Raw genomic sequence first — 19660 nt, forward strand, 5'->3', positions numbered from 1 at the left:
CTGGCAGAGTTCTGTTAGAGTATCGACCAGTAAGACATTACAGGCGCGGCGGTTGAGTTTTTCTTACGACCAGCATGGTCGTACATTCCACATATTTCAATATGATCTTGGGTGAATCAAAGTCAATCCCAAGATTATCTCCTATGATTCCTGATTATTTGATTAATTAGGAGAGAATATCTGTAACAAATTCATGCAATCCTCCTTGAGCCTATAAATAGAGAAAGATAGCTCAAGGGAGGGACTTTTGGCTTTTGCTTAATTAAAATTACATACTTACGAGAGAATTAGGGCTATTTTATTACGATTGTACTGTTTATCTCTCTGAGGTTTGTGAAACTCGAAGAACCCTAGTTCTTTGATCACCCCTTTGAGATCTCATATCAATAATAGCTTAAGTGGACGTAGGTCATTACCAGTTTCTGGGGCCGAACCACTATAATTTCTTGTGTCCTTTACTGTTTTTGTCATTATATTCATTCCAACAAATCCATCCACATCAAGCATTTTGACTCCGTGTCATTTGACTAAAATCAGGGTCAACAAAAGCGTTTTGGTAAAGTTAAATGATTGTAACAGGTAATTATCTAGATCACATTAATTATAGAAACATGCTCTTATAATTATAAATGTATTTTGTAATTAATTACATTCATAGGGTTATTAATAAACTAATAATTGATTTGGAATTAATTTATTAGTTTAATAAAACACATTTAATCCAAAATAGTAAGTGGGAGAATGTGAACATCTCAATATGACATATGGTCTCCATTATTAGTACAACACCATGAGATATGAATAGGGCCTCGAGGCGACTTTGTTTCCGTCCCCCTAAGGAAGGTTTCTAGACATATTAATACCAAGGTTGGCTTCTTACGAAGATAGGAAGGAGTGATGTCTTTTAGGCTTGACTAACCCTAAGACGACACTCTCTAAGTTAAGTCATGAATTTTGAAATAATGGGTTACACTTACAAAGAAGCAATTAAGCTTTTGTGGTGGATAATTGCATCTTGACCAAACTAGCAGTACTTTATATTTAAAAGAGAAAATAAAGAGTTATTTTAAGTTTAAATTGTAAAGATAAGATTGTCTTATATGCAATCTGAATTTAACTTGACCGACCCTAAGGCGGCACTTTATTTGTTGGGTAATTTTATTGTGGAATAGTAAATATTTATTTATGTGTTTTAATTGTTGCATTCATGCATCATGTTTACTTTCCAAATAATTAATATTTTTCAAATGATAATATTATTGTATTTTATTTATTTTCAGTTAAAATGTTTGAAAACGACTATAATGTAGTAGTTGAACTTAATGATGAAAACATAGTATTTTGGAGACATGATATTCATATATTATTGTTGAGAGAGAATTTGATGGCGGCTGTTAAAACACCACCAATCGATGAACCACCAATAGGTGCTTTAGTGAATGATCAGTTTGAGTATGCCAAGTGGTTAAGAATAAATCATATGGCTAGGTATTATTTGCTCCAATCAATAAATATAGAGACCAAAAATACTCTACAAAGACTTAAATTTTCATATGATATATGGGAGGCCATCCATGTTACGTATGGATACATATATGATAAGTGGTTTTATGATAATGAAATCCTATCGGCCAAGCGTGAAATAATCATTGGATTTATGAAGAATAAGAAAGGTAAATATGATTTATTAGTTCTTATAACTAAGTGGAAAGAGATTTGTCATTCTGAGTTTATAACTCAGGGTCCACTAACGATGTTTATTCTTCTGTGTAGATGGATGAATCTAATGGTTCAAGGAAGGTTGCTGATGAAGATCATGAAGTGAAAGAGAGGAAAAGCATCTAGTTCAAGAAAGCGTTGAAGAAAGTCCATTTATTTTTAAAATTCTTTAGTTTTATTAAAAGAAAATTTTATTGTTGTTTGAACAATGTTTAGTTTATTTTTCCTTTTAGTTAATTTGAATTTTATTGCATGTAATGACTTTAGAATATTTTTATTTATATTTTGATTATTCTTTATTTTTCTTTAGACATGCAATTGAATATTTTGGACTTTAACATTTTCATTGAAATGTATGAACGCTTAATAATTCAGAATTATTTAAAGTAGCAAAACTGCAAGGTAACAAACGACAAAAAGTTTCAAACGAGGATGACACATATCTTTGGCATCTTAGACTTTGTCATATAGGTCTAGATAGGATAAACCGGTTAACAAAAGATGGACCTTTGAGAGGACTAAGAGTTGGAACTCTTTCGGTTTGTGAATCTTGTCTAGAAGGGAAAATGACCAAATGTCATTTCTCAGCGAAAGGCAATAGAGCCAAAGAACCTTTGGAGCTTGTACACAGTGATGTCGGTGGTCCAATCAATGTACAAGCAAGAGGTGGGTATGAGTACTTCGTCACTTTTATTGACGATTACTCAAGATATGGTCATACTTACTTAATTCTTAGGAAATTTGAAACCTTTGGTAAGTTTCAAAAATTAAAAGCTGAGGCTGAGAAGCAGTTTGGTAAGACTCTTAAGACACTTCGATCTGATCGAGGTGGAGAATATTTGGATTTAGAATTCAAAGATTTCTTGGTGGAGCATGCTATTTTATCCTAACTCACAGCACCAGGAACACCACAAAAAAATGGTATTTCTGAAAGAAGAAACATGACCTTGTTGGACATGGTCAGGTCTATGTTAAGCTACTCTTCACTTCTTCTCTCATTCTGGGGATATGCACTACAAACGGTGACTTACATTTTGAATGTAGTCTCATCTAAGACCATAAGCAAAATGCCATTGGAACTGTGGAATGGAAACAAACCTAGTTTGCACCATTTTCGCATTTGGGGTTGTCCTGCTCATGTTCTTAGACCTAAATCAGGGAAACTTGATTCAAAGTCTAAAGTGTGCATTTTTGTTGGCTACACTCCAGAAACAAGAGGTGGTTACTTCTATAGTCCCAAGGATAAAAAGGTATTTATCTCCACAAATTCGACCTTCCTTGAACATGACTATATGAATAACTATAAACCTTAGAGTACGATAGTATTGGAGGAGCTCACAGCTGATAAGATCCCATCACAATCATCTTCATCATTAAATGATAAATGACAAACCGAGGAAACCACGATTCTTGAAAAGGAAAACCCGGTGCAACGTCGTAGTGGGAGGATTGTGAGACAACTTGTTCGCTATGAACATGAGGCACATGTCCTTGTTTCTGATATAGACAAGGACGATCCATTAACCTTTAAAGAAGCAATGGATGATCCTAAAAAGGAGAAATGGCAAGAAGCCATCAACCAAGAAATTGAATCAATGTATTACAATTCTGTCTAGGAACTTGTGAATCCACCTGAAGATGTCAGGCCCATAGGGTGTAAGTGGATATACAAGAAGAAAAAAGATATAGATGGGAAAGTAGAAACTTTCAAAGCGAGGCTAGCAGCCAAAGGTTACACTCAAAGAGAAGGTGTTGATTATGAAGAAACATTTTCTCCTGTGCCCATGCTCAAATCCATTCGCATCCTCTTATCCATAGCGGCTGCCAATGATTATGAGATATGGCAAATGGACGTCATGACATCATTTCTGAATGGAAAGTATCCCTATGCTTCAACAGTTGGGAGTCTGATGTATGCTATGTTGTGTACTAGGCCCGACATATGTTATGCAGTTGGGATTGTAAGTCGTTGTCAATCAAATCCTAGTTTGGAACACTGGATTGTAGTAAAGCACATTCTCAAGTATCTTAGGAGAACGGGAGATTATATGCTTGTATATTTGGGGGGTGAGCTGAACCCCACTGGATACACTGATTCTGATTTCCAATCAGACAAAGACAGTCAAAAGTCGACATCTGGGTCAGTGTTCACTCTTGGTGGAGGAGTTGTTGTCTGGAGAAGCATTAAATAATCCAGCATAATTGATTCAACCATGGAAGCCGAATACATAGCGGCTTGTGAAGAAGCTAAGGAGGTAGTTTGGTTAAGGAAGTTCTACACTGATCTGGAAGTAGTTCCAGATATGGATAAGCCACTAATCTTGTACTGTGACAACAGTGGAGCAGTAGTTAATTCCAAAGAACCGAGAAGCCATAAGAGAGGAAAGCATATAGAAAGGAAATACCATCTGGTAACAAAGATTGTACACTGAGGTGATTTGACTGTTATGAAGATAGCATCGAAACAGAACCTGGCTGCCCCATTTACCAAGACACGTCTTGCAAAGTCGTTCATAGGTTACGTGCGCAATATGGGATTAAGAGAGATGCCTCACTTTCTTTGAGGGCAAGTGGGAGATTATTAGGATTAATGCTCTAAAAGCATGTAAAGACATTTTATTGGTTTTAAATAAAAGTACAATTTTATTATATTTGAATGTTATAATTATTGTTTGAATTAATTATATAATAATATCAAGAAAATTCTCTATTTATTCATGAGAATATGATCTTGAATTAGTACGAGAGAATTAATATCATATATAATGAATAAAATAGTTAGTAACATATTAAAGTATGTAATCTTTAATGAATGATTACGAGTACAGTTTGCTAAGCATACAAGATGCAAGTAATCTAGATTACTGATGTGGATAGACATCTTAGTAATTGTGTTGTATGTAATAGAAATTATATATGACAGAACTGATGATAATTAATTATCTTTATAAACTTGTCGTTTGACAGAAAGATTTAATTCTTATCATAATAGATGATCATTTGTAGATCAGTCTAAATCTTGAGTATTCATGAACTCCTATTTGTGTTTATTTGATATTTTGATTCACTCGTTAAGGTCTCTTAGAATAATGAGGCTAATGACTTTTGTTTTGGAGATTCATTATCATGGATGGCTGAGAACATGAATTACAATATTGGAATCCGTGCTTTCTTAACTAATCAAATATTGGTTCTCTTAAGGGTTAATTCTGGAACTGAATAGTTATTGAGCTCAAGTCTATAATTAGATTATAGATTAATTATTTGCTAGTGAATTAATGGTACTTAAGGATCAAGAGGTAATTAGAAGGGTAAAACGATAATTTTGACCAACTCTAAGTAACAAATCAATAATGGAGGACAGAACTACATAAATTGATTATACCAACGGACTACAAGAGAAAACTCTGTAAATATAATTCTATAAATACTTAGAGGGTAATTCTATATTTATAGTGGAGTAATCATAGAATTAATAAATAAGATTATTAGATTAAAGAGTTTGATTAATAATTTGGTTTATTGGAGCTTTGTATTATAGGTCCATAGTCCCTAGATCACACCTGTCCTACACTGTCAAGGGTAAAAATGTCAAAAGAAAGATTTGTAGAGAGAATGACTATATTGCAAAGGAATTAATTTTCCAGAGCAAGGAAATAATTATGTGATAATTATGGGTAATTAATTAATTGTGAATTAATTAATTATTTAACTATATAGTTTTTATTTTGAAAAACTATAGATTAAAATTAATATTAACCTTGTTTGGATTAATATAAAGAGAGAATAATAAATATCTTATTTAGAATATGATATTTATTTATTTAATTTAAAATTGATATTTTAAGATAAATTTAATTTTGAATTAACTAATATTTATGTTAGGATAAATATATTGTCTTAAAAGTTGAGAAACCCTAATAGGGTGGGTGACACACATTGTACAACACAGTGTGTGGCGCCTAACTCAAGGATTTTTATCACTTGGAATTGAATTTTGAATTTCAAATAAATTAGTTTAATAAGTTATTTACTTATTCATTTTAAATAAGATTTAAATAAATAATTAAATATAAATATCATATCGGTTTTAATTTGAATTTTATTTTTAATAAAATAAAGATTAATTAATTAGATTAAATATTTTTATATAAGTCTGATAATGCGTAACTTTCAAAAAGAAATTTTCATTATATGAAATTAAAAATATAGACTCTCTCTCAAAAGTGATAGCTTTCTGTAAACCTGAAAACTATTCTAAACATCTTCTCTCAATCAAACATCTCTATATCTCATGTGTTAACTACATCTAGAGAGTCACATAAATCAACTTTTTGAATCCTACGTATCCACACACATCTTTGTGTGTTTGAGGATTGGTCTGAAAGATCATGGTGTGAGCTTTCAGATTACTGGATAGGAAAATCGTTGATTTTATACAAAAAGATTCAATGACTCTTGATAGGCTAAAAGAAGTAATTCTTGATCTATTTTGTATGTGATTTAATGTTTATATATGTATATGATCGTAACTGATATTAATATTTATTAAAATGGGTCCATATATTTTGCTGCGCACCTTTGATTTGATCATTTAATACTAACACTCACCACACTATTATGTAAAATAATGTATTATAAAATTGAACCGCCATGATTACCCATGAGTGTCTTGATACACCTACCTTTACATTTACTCATACCATGCGTGTTCTCTTCTTTCTTTCTAGCCATGACCTCTTGTGATGTGTCAAGAATGTCACATTGATCATCCTCCAATGGGAACTTTGATTGTATTACAATCAAAATAAATTTAACATTAATTAATGATATTACATAAGTAAAGAAAAAAGTTGAGAAGAGATTACATAATTTATGTAAATCAAAATAAAAATAAGAGGTAGAAGATGAAGATCTCAAGGCTCAAACAATATTCAAAACTTTTGTCCTAAAAGTTATTTCATCCCTCATAAGAACACTTTGGAAATACTCTCTAGAAATGCATTTAAGAATTTATCAAACCTTCTCTCATACTCATCATAGTGTTCTAAAGATGAGCATATCATCACAAATGTTATAATCTATGTAGTATTTTTTTTTTTACACACACATTACTTGAGCAAAATGACTTCTATTTATAGAGTTCTCATTCACCATTTGATCTCCTAATTCTACCAAACTTTTTTGGGAGTTAGAAATATGTATACAACAACTATAAAATATTATAGCTAATGAAAATCAAATTCAAGATGTGTAACTACTTTTACAGATCAATTAATGAATATTTGTGAGAGTTATAAAACTTATTTTGATTATCATTTCTTAAGAATTATAACTCCACTTTATTTGTTACAAAATTTATTATGATCATTATTTCTCAAATTGTAACTCTACAATATATGTTATATATATATAAATATAAGACAAAATAACATTTATCTTGCCCTATTATTTGTCCCATAATTCATTAAAACAAAATATTATATTATTTATAAATAAATAACATAATGGTCCCGTAATAAAATTGGAAAATGAAAATTACATGTAATTATTATAGGACATGATTGGTTGTACGACAGATGTAGAAACGAGTTGCAGGCTGCAAGTGAAACAACACCACGCAAGCAAAGCCAGAGTTAATCTACATATGTCCCACTTCCACGTATACAACACCGCCACCCCAAAATCTAATCCAAAATCCCCACGTAATCATATTTATATTTATTCATTTATATATCCAAACAAAAACCTATATTTATTCTTCAGATAAAAAAGAAAACCTATATTTATTCCAAAAACAAAGAAATTACCAAAGATTTCAACTCTCTCAGTCTCCGATCTCCTCATTTTGGTTTTATTTATGATAAGAATATAGTGGGAGGAGAATAAAACCAATTTCCGAATAATGTTGATAGCGGCAAGTGCTTATTTTTCTTAGTAAAAAGCTTTGAACTGCCTGTCCTTTTTTCAGCGGACCTCCCAACTTTCTCACTCACTAGAAAATACCACTTCTTTCCCAGAAAACAGAGTGTCACTCAGTCCTTTCTGCTTCTGGGTCTTCCTTTCTCGTAGTATAATATAATCTTTGATTAAGGTAATTTCTTTTCTCTTCACTTTTCTCTATTTTAGATCAACACACTTGATTTGCTTTGTTATGCAACTCAATTCCGGTATAAATTTTTTTTTTTTATTTTCTTCTTTTGATCTTGATTTGTAGTTTTTTTTTTTTTTTGTTATGCTTTATATTCCTATCAATGCCACTCAGTATAGTTCATTAATTTTGCTATATTTTGGTTTGTGATCAATATGACGATGATCTCGATTGAAGTGGTTTTTTTTTCATTATTTTTAGTGAGTTTGACTTTTTGTTAACTTTTTTTTTTGGGATTGGGTTACTTCTCACTGTCAGATAAAGATGCAAGCGTCAACATATTCTTCAGTCAAAGGAAGAATAGGCTTTGGGGCTGAACACCAGAGAAGAATATCGCTGGGTTTCGGTGAATCTACGAGTAGAAGAAGAGTTTCAATGTTAAGAAGCCAATACATGACTGATAGAAGTGGTTGCTGTGGTGGGTTGAGCTTGAATTCAGCGACTATGGGAATCGAGCTGGGCCGTGCAAGAATGGGCGTTGATGGCATTTTTGGGTCTTCGGCAAAACCCAGATCAGTCAAGGCTCAGGCTTCTGGTTTGATCATCAACCATTGCCTTCGTCATCTTTTATTCGTTTTTCAAGATACTTTATATGTGGAATATATATTTATATGAGTTACGTTATTTATGTATTCTGGCGCTTAAATTCTTTTAATTGAATTTTTGTCTTTTGTAGATATTAATTGTTCTTGTAGTGTTTGTGTTCTGGGCATTTGGCCATGGATTTATGGGGTCAACATGGTGTGAAAATTGCTTTTAAACCAAACGAAAATGTATATTGGTAAATTTTTGGTAATATTTTCATGGAGTTTCTTAGCTCAGAACGTGTCTTAAATTAAGATTCTCTGTCTAATAAAACTGTCACGTTTTAAATTTCCATGAAATTGTGGGAAATAAATATGGGTATAGTGATCCATATCTGTTGTATTCTTAGAACGTAAAATCATTTGCCTTTATGACTTTAGGCCCTCTCTGTTTATTTTCAGTTTAGTGGACCTTGTAATGTACTTTCACCTTAATATTATTTGTAAAAGTATCATATTTTAGGGGCCTAGCCGTGGATGTTTTATGCCTGATATTGGTACTCGGTGCCGGTTGTAATTGTGATGCAGAAGAAGATCTAGAGGCTGCAGTGCCTGTGATTCCTTCTACCCAACATGGCAAATCTTCTGGAACAGTTTTACCATTTGTTGGTGTTGCTTGTCTTGGAGCCATTTTGTTTGGTTACCATCTGGGGTATTACTTAGTTGGAATGAGATGTATCATATTTTCCTTTTATTTGAACTTGACCAATTTAATCTCCTTTAATTTGTGCTGACATTGTTTAATATAGTTACTTCTTTACAACTATTTCATCTTGCACGAGGCTTACCATGATATTCCAATTATTTGCTGCAGGGTGGTCAATGGTGCCCTTGAGTATCTCTCCAAAGATCTTGGAATTGCAGAAAACCCTGTAGTGCAAGGCAAGTGTTTGACTCAAAGCTGAAAAGAAAATCTTAGTTCATAATAACCTTTGCCATGAAATATATATCCGCTACATACCAAGTGATATCGAGAATTAAATTTTGTTTAAGTTCTGGTTTTCACTATAATAAAAGAAGTGATGCTTGTGTAGGGTGGATTGTTAGCACACTTCTTGCTGGTGCCACTGTTGGATCATTCACAGGTGGAGCTTTGGCTGACAAGTTTGGAAGGACTAGAACTTTTCAGTTAGATGCAATCCCACTCACGATAGGAGCATTTCTTTGGTATGTATTTCCCCATGGAGTTAAATGTGTTTTGACTAATATGAAAACTGAAAAATTGCTACTTAACAGTAGTGTTTATTACAACCAGTGCCACAGCCCAGAGTGTGCAGACGATGATAATTGGTCGTTTACTTGCTGGCATCGGTATTGGCATCTCTTCTGCCATTGTACCACTTTACATATCTGAGGTAGTAATCTTGAAATGGTATTCTTCTTAGGTCATTAGTAAAATATTGAGATTTGCAATTTCTTAATATTAATTTCTAATGGTCAGATTTCACCAACTGAAATTCGTGGAGCACTTGGATCTGTGAACCAACTTTTCATATGTATAGGCATCCTTTCAGCACTAGTGGCTGGATTACCTTTAGCAGCCAATCCTTTATGGTATTTCCATTTTGTGATACTTTCCTTGTGAATCATTTACTTAACGTGCAATAGCTGAACAAGAAATTTAAAGAAATTAAAAAATGAACGATAATAAATTGAGAATTCATTATTTGCTGAAAAGAATTTATAGAATGAAAATATCAAATCTTCGCATGGTGTGCACTTTAGTATGTTTAATGTAGAAGGTATAGAATGTTCGGAAGATTATAAAATAACTTTGCATAGTTGTAATTTGGTATATTTTACGTGCAGGTGGTATTAACTTTGTTCATTTGTTTAAAACTTTAATGTGTTGATAGTTTTGTCACACTAAATAAAATTAGCTACTTGGAAGTTTTTTCCTTCACAGCAGTTAGCTTGGATTCATCAAATTATGACATTGCCATGCTCTTATATCTTTTTTCGATATTAAAAATTAGTGCATATTTGGTGCTACTTTAATTGTCACTCAATAAAAACTATGAATTTGCAATGCACTTTTCTCAAAAATAAAAATCAGAGTGTGGTACGTTAGACCATCACAATGCAAGTGTCAGTGCCAAATTTGGAACTAATAGTGATTAAAAATGTTATATTTCACACAATATTTAGCATTATGCTCCAATGCACAAATGCTATATGCAATGTTATTGCTATATAGAAAAGAATGCACTATAGATTCAATTGGAACTGAGTTTTAAATAAATGAATAAATAGATAAAATAATATAAAAGAATGAATTTGATTGATGAATTTTAAATGAGCATTTATTGATGTGCTAAATTTGGCACATCTTTTTAAATTGCATTGGAGGGGAGTTTTTTTCCTTCTATTTTGCTATCACATAGCATTACTACAAAGATTTGGTATTACATTAGAGATGCTCTTAGTTGTCAAAGCCAAGTATCATAAGTTGTTTAATGGATGTCTTGAGATTGCCAAATTCTACTTTGAACATACAAATAGTTTTACACTATGTTTAGTAGAAGGGACTTTTGGAAGGATGGAGATGGTAGGAGAGAGAAGGGTGGGAGGAGAGCAAAAATCAATTGTTTGGCTAGAGGAAAAGTGAGAGGGAGAGGGGAGATAAAGGAATGAAGTCTCCATTTTAATCCTCCAAAATTAATCTTTCCTATGATAGGATGGAAGAAGGATTGGATGGATGGAGAGTTTTGGAAGGATGTGAAGTATGATGGAAGGAGATGGATATCGGGATAAGAGTAGAAGAGATGGATGGCAAGTATATATATAAACTTACTACATTACCTATTATAAAATAGATATTAATTTTTTAGAATAATTTTGTAATTTACATTTTTTGTTTTGTTCTCTCATCCTCCCATTTTTTGAGGGATTGATTTTGGAGGATTAGGAGGGAGACCTCATCCCTCCATCTCTCATCTCCCTCCCACTTTCCCTCTTGCCAAACAATTGATTTTGCTCGCCTTCTACCCTTCTCTCCTACCATCTCCATCCTTTCAAAAACCGATTGATGGGGAATGTGGCCTGGTCAAGTGACAGTTCATTATGATCTGAATGAACATAAAGCTTTATCTTTCTATTGTAAAAGTCTGCAAAGTGTTCAGTGAAGTAAATCGATTATGAGAACCTTTTTGGATTTGAAATAAAATGAAAATAATTTTGTGAACCACATAATACTAATTTAAAGCTTAAAAATAGTGTCAAATGGTAGTTTTTGAAGTCACATCCCTCAAATGGATTAGACTAACTCTTCTGTCTTCTGTGAGTCTGCACCCAAGAGAATATACTGGAGGAATTTCATCAAACATGTTAATAGACACTGCTCTGAAGGGAATATATCAAAAAAAAAAATTATCAAACATATTCAAAGTAATATCTATGGTGTTTACCATCAATATTGACAATAAACAAACTATTATTTATTATTCTCTTCCATGGGCGCATAGTTTGTTTAATTATTTTCCGTTTTTATTAGAATTTTAGCATACTTATTACTTGATTATGAATATCAGGTGGAGGACAATGTTTGGAATTTCAGCTATACCCTCTATTCTACTGGCAGTTGGAATGTGTTTCTCTCCAGAAAGTCCTCGATGGCTTTTTCAGGTTTTTCTCTCAGAAGTTCTTTTCTGATGCTAGTGGAGTTGTTAATGGCTTTGATGGGTTCCTTAAGCTGTTGATAAGTACATATCATTTATATTAGTTGTTCATTTAATGAATATATCTATATATGTATATATATTATATTTTTTCCTTTGGCAGCAAGGGAAGATTCCTCAAGCTGAAAAAGCTATCAAAACATTAAATGGAAAGGAGAGAGTTGCTGAGGTTATCCGAGATTTATCAGCTGGAAGCCAAGGCTCGACTGAACCTGACGCAGGCTGGTTTGATCTGTTTAGTACCCGCTATTGGAAAGGTAGAAACATAAGTTGATTGAATTCTTTTGTCAAATATTATGAAGAGATGAATATGTGCTTTAGATAATAAGATGATTTGTCAAGTTCATAATTCTTGAAGACCAAAACTAGAGTAATTCCCATTGATTGACGGGGCACATATTGTACAAATTTTCAAAGTTCCATCAAAGTTGCCACCACATTCTGTGTTTGTTGAACATTGTTGCATTGCAATTAATTTCATCGTCACGACTGAAAAATTTCAAGTTCTTCTGGTAGTAAATATTTTGATACTTTAAGAAAAGTAAAATCTCAATATAATGTGAAACTGGGTTTGAATCAACATAAATATACTAGGAAGAAAAGGTTGCAAGGCAATAAGTAAGGAAATATAACTTTCAATAAAGAAACCATTATTACGTAAATTGATCTTCATCTTGCATTCTGCTACCAGAATGTGATTGCATATATAGGCTGAAGAGAGACTAGGCTGAGAATTAATGTTGTCAATCTTTTTCCTTTCTTTCTTTTTCCATGACAACTATTTCTTGTTGCAGTTGTTAGCGTTGGTGCAGCACTTTTCTTGTTTCAACAGTTGGCTGGGATCAATGCTGTTGTATACTATTCAACTTCTGTATTCCGTAGTGCGGGGATTGCCTCTGATGTTGCAGCAAGTGCTCTTGTTGGAGCCGCAAATGTCTTTGGTTAGTTTCTGTGTCTTTTGTACTTGGTTTTCTAAATTTTGGTTTCACTTTGCATCATGCCATAAAGACTTCCAACTGATTCTCTTTCAGGCACAGCTGTTGCATCATCCTTGATGGATAGACAAGGAAGAAAGAGTCTTCTAATCACAAGCTTTGGTGGAATGGTACTGTGTTTTTTCCCCATGAACATTTATTTGTATATAGATATACGTATTTATACTTTCATCAACTGATGTAAAAAAAATTATGTTTTCTTGTATTCCACTATATTCAAGAATATAGTGATAAGCTTTGTATATGTTAAAGGGTTGTTAAAGCTCTGTTTTTCTGTTAAGAATTTAATTGTAGGATTTTTTTAAGTTGTTGCTAGGTTAGTTACATTAGGGATGAATCTGTATTTAAGAACTAAGATTGAAAGGAGACTCAAACAGAAAGTAGACAATTTTCTTGTTTAGGGAGAGGAAGCTTCTAGAACTAATCCAATCTGTACTTGGGATTGCTTAGTCTTTCTCTCTTGATCCAATATTAGACTAGTGCACTGACAAGAGTCTAATCATGTAGCTTGTGAACTTGGACACTGATTTCCACATAGATTATAAAGAGAAGAAAATTCTATTTTACTACCAATCAACTACTAATGAATTTATGTAGTAATCAAGAGCAAAGTTTGTATCTATCCAATAAGGCAGTGCTTGAATTAGACATATATTGATGGTACTACTTTCACCTGTTGCTGTGTTCCCAATTACATAAAATATATTTTGACAGAAGTGTGTGATATCTCTCAAACCTTGCAAGTAGCGTGTGGGATGTTCTGTTTTCGAGTCTTTCAATGTGAAACTTTCTCAGTTTATGGTATTATTAAAACTGATAACGCTCTTGCTGACTTGTTTAGGCTGCCTCTATGATGCTGCTTTCTCTGTCCTTTACTTGGAAGGTTCTGGCACCATATTCTGGCCCCCTTGCTGTTCTTGGGACTGTTCTGTAAGTTTTTACTTTTCATGGCAGCCTTTGAAAAGCTTTTTTTCTTTTCTTTTTTTCCTTCAAAAATAAATATAATGTAGTAGTACTCTGACTCAGTGAGTCCCTTCACATAGTGACCATTTTATCACCGTGAATTCCTGAACTTGGCCTTTTGTTTCATTAACAGCTATGTCTTGTCGTTTTCACTTGGTGCTGGTCCTGTGCCTGCTCTTCTTCTACCAGAGATATTTGCTTCAAGAATCAGAGCAAAAGCAGTTGCTTTGTCATTAGGAATGCATTGGGTGAGTGACTTTTTGTTCTGTTTTTTATGTTATGCACCAGTGTTTTCGTACCTATATAATCAAATTTCTTTGAACTTGTGTACTTTCCACTTGATGAATAATTCAGAGAATGCTTTCCTTAGCTATACTATATTCAAGGCAAGGGAAAAAAATGAAATATATATAGATAAAAAGAAAATAATGCCTAAAAGGTGTACTATTATTTTTCTTATCATATAGTTTTGAGACAATACTTACTGCTTCAGTTTCGTGCTGAAACAATGGCATTGTGTATTGGCAGCACTGCCTTTCTTCCTACAAGTCAAATGAAGTGAAGGAAGTTTTCTTACATTTATTTTCAGTACACTTGAGATTTTGCTAGTTTCAAGCCTATAGTCTTCTTAATCTGTTTTCCTTGTTTGGATTCTGAAAAATTCATTGTTTTTGTATCTGATCAGATATCAAACTTTGTCATCGGTCTCTATTTCTTGAGCGTTGTAAACAAGTTTGGCATAAGCTCAGTGTATTTGGGCTTCGCAGCTGTCTGCCTTCTCGCTGTCTTGTACATATCTGGCAACGTCGTTGAAACAAAAGGCAGGTCACTGGAAGAGATAGAACGAGAACTTAACCCTGCAATTTGAGTTTGGGTACATCTCTAACCGCAACAAATATCACTGCGGTTATGGATATTTATCTCAGGGCAAGAGCCATTGTTCTTCAGGGGACCTAATAGAGGACTATTTAGCTCTCATCACTTTTTTTCTTTTCTAATTCTTTTTGAGATCATGTTAGACAATTGTCTGTATAGGCCGGGTTTTGGACCAAGAACTCTGTTCCCAGCGTGAAGTTTCAATGGATCTTGAGTTATCAGACTTGATCTTTGGAAATAATACTTAACATGTCCAGCACCAGCATGAAACTCCAATTGATCAAGTAGCAAACATTTAAGGCTCCGTCTAATATATGAACTGAAACTGAAGTTATTATAGTTAGGGTAAAAGATTTACAAGATTTTTGGTTAATAACAAATGTGAATTTTCTATTTTTAGTGTCACATTGTACGAAAGGAACAGGGTTTTATTGCCATTTTGTGCTGGACGAGGGGCTCGAGAGTAAAATGATCAAGTGTTTGAGATGTGTAAGTGAAAAGATAAGTTAGTACTGGTTGAGAAATTTTAAGAATAACAATACGATTAAGAGTGCTAGTCACAAAAGTAACGTGACATTTTCTGTAACCAGTCGTATATATAAATTGTGTTCTTTTTTAGAAAATCTGTAAGTGGTTATAAATTATACTAAAATTGTGTATGAAATTTGGGAGCGAGTCTGTGGTAGGGTATATGCGGGGTTTTTTTACCATATATTTTTAATATGATGATGTTTAGTGTAGTTATAATAAACATCTTGTAAATTTTTAATTATTTTTGAATAATTTATTATGTCGAAAATATTGTTTAAACTAGTTGCATTTACATGCGTATAAAAAAAAATAACTAATTTGCGTGCAACATGCTATCTGAACTTTGTTTTCGACATTGTATTTACAATAAATACCTTCGTATAAAAAAATTCAAATAAAGATGCCCACATGTATCCCTATAGTAAAAACCACTACCCTACCACATAACTCCCCTAAAATTTTATATGTTCAAATAATTTTTTTCTATTTACATATGTTTAATTTATTATTCTAATAGAAAATGAGTAATATTAAATACTTTTTAATTCACTTTTTCCCTAATACTAGGTGAAGGAACATTGTATGTTTGTTTAGTTTTAAATATGTATTAATTTATTGTCATATAAAGTTTAAATAAATAAATAATATGATGTATATTATAATAGTGATATATTTCATTAAATATTTGTAATATTATTAAACTAATAATTTGTTAAATACACATTTTCTATATATAAAATATATGATATTATTTAATTGTTTGACGTGTAATATCCGATAATAATTTTTAATCTTATTAAAATGAAAAATACTTTAATAAATTTGACATCTCAAACATTCAAATGAAAGATGTATTCCAATCATTACTCTAATATTAAATACACTTTATTTTTTAGAGTAATTGGTGGAAATAAACCTAATCACAATGCATTTTGCACTATAGCCTATATTCAATACTTTTTAGCAAAATGACCTATTTTATTAATGAATTTTTATATTACCTGTTTTATCCTTAAAATAAAATAATAATAAATTAAAATAAAAATCTTAAAACTATCATCTTCTTCCTCACTCCTCTCACCCATCCACAACCACCCACCCTCATCCCGCCGCTGCCACCAACAACACTAGCGACCACTACCCATCATCAACCGCCACCACAAACACTGGCTACCACTGCCCATCATTAGCCGCCACCATCTCTCCACAAATCCAGCTGCCACCCATTTAAAATGTTAGTTTATAAAGATTTTTTTATTATCAAAAATGAGATTTGACATTGTTTTTGTAGATTAAAAATGCAAAATGATTATTTTAGTATATTGAAAGTATAAGTAAGGAATTAGATTTATTTATGGAGGTTAAATCTTAAAAAAGTGAAGAAAAAAAATTAATGGTGGTTTCGGCCATTTTCGAGATAGAGAAACCCATAATTATTTGACAGCTTGTCTAACTTTTCGATAAGGAGTCTAATATTTTAGACCAGCTGTCTAAATTTCAGACCAATAGTCGTATATTTTCAACCACTTGTTTAAATTTTAGACCACATGTCAAATTAGACAGGTAATCTAATATTTAGACAAGTCGTCGTATATTTTCAACCACCTGTAGAATTTTTCAGACGGTGTGTCGAATTATCAGATAGGCTATCTAATTTTCAGACAGGTTGTCAAATTTCCAAATTTTCAACTTGATTTTTATTTTTTTATATATTTTTTTTAATATAACTAATACCAATAATTTATATTTTTTTGTTGTATTATTTTTTTTTTCTAGATGTCATTGAAAAATATTGTAATATTATGTGACAGATTATGGACAAAGAATAGAGGCTCATGGAAATGGATTTCAAATGGCTCACAATAAAGATCAAGTTTGGTACAAACTAACCTAACTTTTGAGATAAGTAGTCGAATTCTCAAATATGGTGTCGAGATATACACATTGGTTGTTGATAAATTTATTTGAAAAATATTAATTAGGATACAATAATGAAGATATGTACCTCTAAATAGCATTATTTGAATATTTTTTTAGACATTTTCACGCTTTTAGACATGTTGTCAAGGTTTCAGCCAGGTTGTCGAAATATATAAACAAGTAGTAATTGAAACATTCACGTCGAAATACCAAATGAAGATCAATTTAACAATATAAAGCTGATCTAATGTTGTAAAAGATACAATTAGATCAATTTAACAACTAGGAAGTGTTCATTACGATCTAATTGGTCATCTTATTATTAAGGTTGATTATGACATTCAATCATTTTAGTAGTTTGACTAGGATATCCACCACTCAATCCTTAATCATCAAGTAACGATTGGTTAACAAAGTTTTATTTGAAAAATGTTAATTAGAATCCAGTAATGATGATATGTGCCTTTATTTAACATTATTGGAGTTTTTTTTTTTTACATTTTTACACTCTTAGAGCGGCAGTCGAAATTATTAGACAGGAAGTCAAAATTTCAGACAGGTAGTCTAAATATTAAACTGACTGTCAAAATTATTAGATAGGCAGTTGAAATTTTGGACAGCCAGTTGAAATATTGAGACAAGCAGTCTAAATTTTATATTGCATGTCGAAAATGATACAGAATCTCTCAAAATTAATGATAACTCGTCGAAATTAGCACAAAAGTTGTCCAAATTAACCATTACTTGAAATTCTAGTCATATTAGTTTCAAACATAAAAAATAACTAATAAATATCCAATACAACTGATACTTGAACAAAATATCATAAAAAACATAGTTCATTTTGCACTATATCCTACATTCAATTATTTTATTTTATTTTTATAAATTGGTTAACTAAAGAGTAATTGGTGGAAATAGACTCGAATCGTAATCCATTTTGCACTATAGCCTACATTCAATACTTTTTAGCAAAAAATGAAAAAGTCAAAATAAGTTATTGACGGGTATCGTATGCCGTGTCAAATTTAATTATTTATTTTAATCATTTATACTAGCTACTTCAATATAGTGGTAAATAAGGGTAGAACCCACGAGAACTATGATTCTAATTATTATTCAAAATAAGAAATAAACACAATTAACTAGGGGATTTGGTTTTAAAGATTAATAACATAAAATAAAATAAACAATTAAAAGACTAACGATTCAAGAACTAAGGAAACTGTGATTTTAAAGAAATAGTCAAGAGTTACTCTCCAGCTTCGACAATCAATCTATCAACAAAGATAAATAATATTCCCTTATTCCCAGTTAAACTATTAACCCCACAGATAACACTCAAGTAGTAAATTATCCCAGTTTCCCTATTATAATTAATTAAAGCTAAGTGCTCTTAACTAATCCTTTTTACCAAGCAATAAACTCATTACACATGCGATCTATTTAACCTAGGAAAATCATTACACTATATGGAAACACAGGTTAATCTAGGCAACAAATTCATTAAGCATGCAATTCATTTAACATATGTTCTATTTTTCATCACAATCAAGATACTTGTCACAATACACTAATTGCAATTTATCACTCTACTTAGAATCCTAAACTATTAGGTGAATAGAAATCCTAAGATGATAGTAGAATAATGGAAAACCCTAATTAGCGACCGTCTAAACAAGATTTTACAAGATCCATGACATTCAAATTGAAAAATAAAAGCAATTAAATATAAGGGAATAGAAAGAATGAGATTTATCAATGCATTCAATATCTCTTGTCTAGAGTTTTGAAATAACCCTCAACTACAAAGAAAACTACTCCATAATCAAATCCATATTCACCAACATAAATATTCAATGACAATAAAGAAGTTTTGAGAAAAAAGAAAAAATAGATTGAAGATTATAGATGATGATGTTTTTTCCTCTCTTCTGCTACTCTAGCCTCTAAAATTCGCAATCCAAAGTTGTATTAAAAGTTAACGCTAATCCCTTTTATAGCCCTTTCAAAAATACATTTAAAATTCAAAAATTAAGGAAAAAATCGATTGTCAGCCATGGCCAGGGTTTCTTGGCGGCCGCGGCCACTGGAACATGTATTTTCCAAAAAATCGGGCTCCAGTCGCAGCTTGGGACATTTCTGGCTGTAGCCATTGCGTTATGTCCCCCAGGGCATGGCCTGGAATAAGGTAGGCCGCGGCCAAATCAATTTTTTTTTCATTTTTTCAATTTTGCTTCAACT

General features: G+C 32.0%; 1 protein-coding gene across 2 annotated transcripts; it reads left to right on the forward strand.

Annotated features, from left to right (window-relative positions):
* Window positions 1–7509: 7509 nt before the first annotated feature.
* Window positions 7510–15206, forward strand: LOC133818511 (plastidic glucose transporter 4). 2 transcript variants are annotated; one of them, XM_062251416.1, is made up of 14 exons: window positions 7510–7813; window positions 8129–8405; window positions 8986–9106; window positions 9269–9336; window positions 9489–9621; window positions 9710–9809; window positions 9896–10008; window positions 11985–12078; window positions 12235–12388; window positions 12926–13072; window positions 13163–13236; window positions 13968–14056; window positions 14223–14337; window positions 14775–15206. In XM_062251416.1, exons 2-14 carry the CDS (start codon window positions 8135–8137, stop codon window positions 14955–14957), a joined length of 1662 nt encoding a protein of 553 aa, XP_062107400.1. In that variant the 5' UTR covers window positions 7510–7813; window positions 8129–8134; the 3' UTR covers window positions 14958–15206. The 2 variants fall into 2 exon arrangements, with proteins under 2 accessions (XP_062107400.1, XP_062107399.1); XM_062251415.1 differs by having other exon boundaries at window positions 7511–7813; window positions 8983–9106.
* Window positions 15207–19660: the final 4454 nt, after the last annotated feature.

This window comes from Humulus lupulus, chromosome 2 (genome assembly GCF_963169125.1).
Source record: "Humulus lupulus chromosome 2, drHumLupu1.1, whole genome shotgun sequence".
NCBI classification, from domain to species: Eukaryota; Viridiplantae; Streptophyta; class Magnoliopsida; order Rosales; family Cannabaceae; genus Humulus; species Humulus lupulus.